This window comes from Hipposideros armiger, unplaced genomic scaffold (assembly GCF_001890085.2).
Source record: "Hipposideros armiger isolate ML-2016 unplaced genomic scaffold, ASM189008v1 scaffold_526, whole genome shotgun sequence".
Taxonomy (NCBI): domain Eukaryota; kingdom Metazoa; phylum Chordata; class Mammalia; order Chiroptera; family Hipposideridae; genus Hipposideros; species Hipposideros armiger.
This window is the reverse complement of record NW_017731876.1, coordinates 575-7824: the sequence shown is the minus strand read 5'-3', so window position 1 is coordinate 7824 and position 7250 is coordinate 575. Positions and strand designations below refer to the sequence as shown.

The 7250-nt window shown below is 41.5% G+C and overlaps 1 protein-coding gene across 1 annotated transcript in view; it reads left to right on the top strand.

Annotated features, from left to right (window-relative positions):
* LOC109396574 (retinitis pigmentosa 9 protein-like) overlaps positions 1–5755 on the top strand; it is an 18808-nt gene extending 13053 nt beyond the window's left edge. Inside the window, exons 3-5 of the mRNA XM_019668468.1 lie at positions 2380–2507; positions 4295–4356; positions 5145–5755. Coding sequence (XP_019524013.1) covers positions 2380–2507; positions 4295–4356; positions 5145–5343 — 389 coding nt within the window. The 3' untranslated portion in view covers positions 5344–5755. The remainder of the gene's footprint in view (positions 1–2379; positions 2508–4294; positions 4357–5144) is intronic.
* Positions 5756–7250: the final 1495 nt, after the last annotated feature.

Here is a 7250-nt window from a genome sequence, read left to right as displayed (position 1 = left end):
GACATTTGTTTGTAGAGATTCATCATGCACATCCTTAAAGTAGCAGCTTCTGGTCTCTCCATTCCCACTTGAAGCTCTTTTAGTTGGTTATTTTGGTATTTATCTCCTTAGGTCTATAGATCATGCTTGTATTATTTTGATTTTCCAGTTTTGGGCTTTATCTTGTTGTAAACAGTAACCTCTGAGATCAGTATCTCCAAGTCTTTTTCATTAGGCTGGTTAGGTTTTCACAGAAAAGTTGTTTCCTGCCAAAGGTGAAGGCCACATTCCTTGTGTCCTGAGACCTGGTTTCAGGAACGAGGCTGTGAAGTCTCAGCCTCCAGGATTCAGTCATTCACCTCGTCTTCCTGTGTTCATTATGGCTGCTCGCCCTCCTTTGTGTCAGAGCGCGCCGTCCACCTTCTCCAGAGACTGAACCTCCCTTCTGGAGGACCAGGGAGCCATGCATCTGGTCTTCTGACTAATCCTCCTTATTAGGCTACCCCTTCAACTCCATTTCCAGAAGTGTGCTGCCAATTCCTGAGCTTCGGGGGATCCTACAAATCAAAACTGAGACGGTTCTCAGTGATCCCACCTGCTCCCCGGTGGTCTAGTGCTTAGGATTCGGCGCTCTCTCCCTGCTCCCACCTGCTCCCCGGTGGTCTAGTGGTTAGGATTCGGCGCTCTCTCAGTGCTCCCACCTGCTCCACCATGGTCTAGTGGTTAGGATTCGGCGCTCTCTCCGTGCTCCCACCTGCTCCCCAGTGGTCTAGTGGTTAGGATTCGGCGCTCGCTCCGTGCTCCCACCTGCTGGCTTAGAACTCAGTTTTCTGGGGTCTGTTATTCATTTATAGCACACTGTTACCTGCATTAGAACTTCCAATATTTTTTTACTGTTGTTTCCTATTTTCCCTGTCCTTGTGGTTTATGCCTTTTTAAAAAGTATTCTCTTTGTTGTCATTTTATGGGATGTCAGCAAGAGGATAAGAGGAAATGATTGTTTTTTTTTAGTCTGCCATCTTTACCCAGAAGTCTGCTGTGCTTTTTTTTTTTTTTAAGTTGAAAAACCACTGTTCTATTTATTGGCGTCATTAGTTGTGTTTCCCTTACCATTTTATAGCTCTTTTCATTGACTTGCAAATTAAGAGTGGTGGGTTAGTGCCAGCACCAAGTTTTACCATGAAGCTTAAGCTTAGGGCCCCTTCTCGCGCCTTCCCAGCAGGGTGTTCACATGGTTCTGTCTTGCCAAGGCAAGATTTCTTTTTGCCTAAAGACCCTTCCCTCCCCTTAAGTTATGTAAGCTTCAGGCTCCACGAAGCTTGGGTCCCTCCCAGATGAGAAAACACGCACACGCACATGCCTAGTCCCTCCTCCATTGATTTCAGTGATCTGAGTGTTATCCAAGCAGCGCTCCTCAAGCCTAAGGCGGGCCTGACACTCTGTCCCTCACAAGTTCCCAGGGGACGCCAGTCTCGCTGGTCCCTTAACTATACGTTGAGTAACAAGGATCACCTTTCCTTTAACAGAGAACTTTGTTCTCAGATGTGGATCCTTCTTGATACGCGCATACTGAACAGCCCTCCATTTTTATCGTAGGGGCAGACATCTGTCTAAGGGGTCTGCATTTGCAGCAAGAGTGCAGCCCTTCTTCCCCAGGTGGCAGTAAATCAAACTAGTGGGGAGATGAGGGCAAGAGGTATGTCAGTGGTGATCAAGAATCCCCAAACTTCATTTTTTCCATTCGTTTCCTATTACCAACTCTCCAAACTAGAAAGGGGAAAACATGATTTTCCTGTCACTGCGTATTTTCAGTAGCTGCCAGCATGGAGTAAAATTGGCTGATCTTAGCTATAATCGCTCTCCCTACTTCCTGACCTCCTTACTTGATGCCCTTCTAGTCTCCTAGGGCGGCCGGAACAAAGTACCACAAACTGGGTGACTCACACAAGAGAAATTAGAGTCGCACAGTTCTGGAGGCTAAAAGTCTGAAATCCAGGTGTCAACAGGATTGGTTCCTTCTGAGGGAAGGCTCTACTCCAGGCATCTCTAAAGACCCTATTTCCCAGTAAGGTCACATTCTGAGTATTAGGAGTTAGGACATTCAACATAAATGGGTGCGGGGTGGGGGTGGGGGGCGGGTAGGAGGCGGGAGAGGGGGGCGGGCAGGGGAAGGACAGCGATGGCAATTCAACCCATAACACACGGTTCTAAACAAACAAATTAAATGACACTGTTTTTTGCATGGGATTGCTTAGTGTGGAAGCAGTTAGTTTCCGTCTATTTTCTGGGATCCTACGTGGTTCCTCCCTGATTGCATTTGCTTTTAAAATTGGAATCTAATGAAGAGTATCTTTAATATGACCTACTGATACTTTATCTTGATTAAGTAAACACTCGGTATTTTACAGAAATATATCCCCTTTTTTTTGTTTTTAGGTTGGCGTTGTAAACGGTATGGTCACCGAACGGGCGACAAAGAATGCCCTTTCTTTATCAAAGGCAACCAAAAGTTAGAACAGTTCAGAGTAGTAAGTAAAACCCCAGAGTGTCATTTACGTTTACCAAAGACGGTGAATGTCCGTGAATCAGGCAGTCACCAGTGAACTGGAAGGTCACGTAAAATACTCGTATATTCCCAGCAACCTTTTGGGCAAACCTATCTGGTGTTAACTATATCTCTATTAAACTGAATTTGTGTGACAGATTAATTCATTAACAAAAAAGTAACTTTTTATTAAAGTGTTATTTGCTTATGCCTTGGGAACACTGATTCTTTCTCTGAAGCAGACATTGTTATCCCCTTTTTAATTATTATGTCAAAAAATGTTTTATAACTAAAATCAGGGTTCTAGTTTCCCAGTCTTTACCTACAGATTAATGTCTTTTTATTATAAACTAGAAATGTGTATAAATGATATTTCATCCTGAGATGACAGTAAAATACATCTATCATTTCCTCAGTTTAACAGTCACCTACCAAGGGTGTTACTTCACCATTCAGTAACTGTTAATTCATCATTCAGTAACTGTCTGGCAATTTAACTGTGCTGTCATCAGGTATATTGGGACACTGGGGTCCACATTCTCAGGGATTTTAAGGCACTGAAAATACAGTGCTTTCCTTTTAATAATTTGAAGAAAATATTCCAGATAAATCATTGCTAGCAGAAATATCAATTTTTATAGCTCCTATAACAGACAATTTGGTGATATATCTCAAAACTTAAACATATTCATATTTCTTAAATTCAGACTTTAATTCTAAGAATCGATCCAAAGTATCACAGAACATCAGTACACACAAATTTTTATGAATAAGGATAACTTTCAGAATTATTTATATGGTTAAAAAATAGAAACTAAAGAAAAATTGCACACAGGGTCAATAGCCAGCCTGCCAACATAAATTACTATAACACAGAAATATATAGCTTTTAAGAATTATGTGTTAGAAACATGAGTAATATGATGGGAAGATGTTCATGAAAACGTAAGTGAAAAAGAGAGTTGTACATATAATGTGGTTATAATTTTTTGTAAATTATGAATAATGATTAGAAGAATCACACTACAATGTTAACAGGATATCCCCACGTAATACAATAGATATTTTTAACTGTTTTTTCTTCTTTAATATGTAAAAGTTTTACAAAAACATCTTGAAAATAATTCACATAGAAAATTCACGTTAAAAATACAAATACAGAGTGAATACCATAAAGTTCACTCTATGTGTATTTGTATTTTTACGTATTTTAAGTGATTTTAAATTATACATTTGCCTTTTTATAACAAAATGAAACCATTACAGTAAGATTTTTCACAATTGATTTTTCAAGTCCAATCTTGCCTTTCTCCCAAAGGGGATTTACAGTAAGTACCTTGCTGAGTCTACTTCCAGACTTCCTTTGGGGCACATACATGTTTCTATGCACCTATAAATGAGTCATTCTTCGATATCATTTTCTAACTCACTCGTTTTGCTTAATAATCTCTTGATCATCTGTCCACATAGAACAAAGAGAATTACCTCAATTATTTCTAACCTTGAGCAGTATTTAATAATGATTCTGCCATGGTTTATTTCCTTATAAAGGATATTTATATTATAATGCTGTATTTGTATAATTGGAAAATCTTTTTTATAACCTCCATGAGTTTAAAGTAATCGTGACCCTCAGAAAGGATTAGAATATGTTGAATATAAAATTAAACCAAATAGGGGAAGAAAACTTCTTTAAGTGAAATAGGGATTTAATTTTAATTTAACAATCTATGCGGTCTAACCCAACTTTAACCTTCTCTAACCCTCAAGGCACATGAAGATCCCATGTATGACATCATACGAGAGAATAAAAGACATGAAAAGGATATAAGGTGAGGTTGTCCTGATGATAACAGACCCTCTTAAAGTTTTAAATTATGGTAAGTTGGAAACAACCACTCCAGTACTAGAGGAGTGGTTTAACAAACGTGGTACTTGACTTGTGAAATCTCGGAGTGCAGGAGTAACCACTGACAAGGCCAGTGTGTGGGACTGAGGTCAGCCTGTCCCACTTGGGTCAGCTTCACGCAGTGGGCGTGGCCCCGCCCCCTCACCCCTCTGATGGTTGCTGCTGACAACTCACATTGTGGTACCTGGCTCTGCGATGACTGACTCTCTTTCATATGATTTAGTTTATCGTCTCCAGTGTCTTTAGGGATCTGAGATATTGTTAAAAATTACTCTTAGACATGAATAAAGACAGCAAAAAAAAGGACTTGTTCTTGTTTGTTTGTTTGTTTGTTTTATTTCCCAAATTGGTATTGAGTTATAGTTGTTGAGGAGGTAGATTACCTAATATGATCTTGAGCCATGGGAGAATGATATAGGAAAGTGTGTATCTGTTAGAAGCTATAACAGTAAGGACTGTAGAAACATGCAGAAATATTTAGGACAATGAAAAAATGCAAAATGGCCTATACACTGGTTACAGGCCTGTAAAATAGGCGTGAATGTGGACAGGAACAGGGAAAACATGCAAAAATAAAGTTAAGTACTGTGTTTAGTGAGGTGATTATTTCTGACTTTTTTTACCCTCACTATGAGTCTTATATTTGTATCTAAAGCAGATTTTTCTAAGTTGTTGTGGTTTATGGTTCTTTGACCAATCTTTAATGTTTAGGATACAACAGTTAAAACAATTACTGGAGGATTCCACCTCAGATGACGATGGGAGCAGCTCCAGTTCCTCAGAATGTAAGGAGAAACACAAGAAAAAGAAGAAGAAAGAAAAGCAGAAGAAAAGGAAGAAAGAAAAGAAAAAGAAGAAAAAGCGAAAGCATAAGTCTTCCAAGTCAAACGCGAGTTCAGACTCGGACTGACAGGAACTTGGCTTTGCAGCGTTCTCGTCTCAGAGCTCAAACACGGGCCAAAGCACGGAGGGACATGGGGTCAGGGAGGACGCAGAGAGCGACACCAAGGAGGAGGCCACCCGGTGGCACACGTGACTCTCACCTACCTCCCAGTGAGCACGTGACCCCAGAGTGAGTTGTATGGTCCCAGGTGCTAGCGGCTGATTTCAGGCAGGAAAGCTCTTTTCAGCGTCCTCCTCCCTGCTGATCACTGTGGTTTCTGATTCCTTAGCCATGTCAGGGTGGCCGGACTAGGGGAGTGTGAGGACGCCCCTCCAGGTGCTGTCACCCTCCAGAGGGAGGCTACTTCACCCCCGTAGACTTCAGGCTTGACTTTTCTCTGCTGTGGAGGATAATAAAAAGTCATTATTTATTTTTTAAATGGATTTCTTTTTTCGTTTCTGAATAACACACGTGTGTTCCCAATTTACAAGGTGCGTGAGCTCTACTTGTGAAAGCTGTTCCTCCTCTCCCCGCAGCATCTCAGTTCCCTTCCCCAGTGGCTGCCAGTCTCACCCGTTTCTTGTGCAGTCTCCCAGATACAAGTATATTTTCTATATCACAAGCAAATACAGGGCTTCTTTTACACAAATGCTATACACATCCACATGTACATTGTGTTTTTAACTCAACAGTAGGAAACGAATTATTTTAGTGTCAAGTACATTGGCATTGCTGCACCAAAAGGTATGTTTATACTCACCTGAGATGATTTGTTGATTGGGGAGTAGTTCCTATGACAATAATGAAAAACTTGGTGTGGCTACATTGTATTTAACGTGACTGGATTTTTCTGCCCAAATCCCAAGATTTTCCCAGAATAATTGACTCAGAAAATTTTTCGGAATAGAGGGGATTACTGAGACAGCTACCCACACCCTACAATACCCCCCTCACTGCCTCCTTTTCCTGTTGGTTACACACAGCCCACCTTTGCCCACCTTTGCGCTTCTAGCTCTGCTGTGCCAGCAGCAGCTTAGCCTGTTAGGGCGGGGCAGGGGCTAAGGTAGATTAAGTCTTGTTCTTGACTGAGCCACAAACCAGACCTTGCTCACAGGTTAAGTGTCCCTCCCTATCCAGCAGGGTCTGTTGCTGTTATCAGGGTCCCAGGAACTCTACTCCCTTATCTGGCCTCTCCCCCTGGGAGTTGGATTCCCTCCTCTTTCAAGGGCAGCCAGTCCAGGTGGAGAATAGACTCACTTCCAGCGCTCATCAATAAATGCTCCTGATCACTGCTCCCGAGCTGAACTGCCGCTGAGCTGACCATGTGGGAATCGAACCAGCAACCCTGTTGCTCAGAGCTCGCAGTCTTGGGCATGCTCTTAACCAACTGAGCTACTCGGCTGGCCCACAGTTTACTTTTACATAACTGAGCAATACTTTGTTACTTCTGCTTCATTTCCCTTACTATACCTTGACGATCTTACTGCTTACAAGCTCTAAAAGGCCACAAAATTTTTTAGTTTGAAGGATTCATTTTGCTGATTCGTTTAACCATTCTTCCATCACAATTCAGTTGTCTCCATTTGTCCTGTGATATTGTGATGAAAAAATATGTATTTGGTCATTTAGATGACCAAAATGTATTTCTCATATATTATTTGGAGTTCCAGTTACTGGGTCCCAGTTCCCAAAACCCTTAGAATTTCATGAGCAGTAAGAACATCCTGTATTGTATTTGGTCTCTCATCCTTAGTACCTGAAATCACTTGAGCCAGAAGGTGAAATGGGTGTCTTGAAAGCACCCAAGGATAGGGGCTAGTTGCCAGGGGAACTGTGAATGCAAAGTTGGAACTCAGTCCACCCCAATCTGGGGGCAGGGGAGGAGGGCTGGAGGCTGAATTTTAATCAACTGTCTACGTAATGGAACATCCATA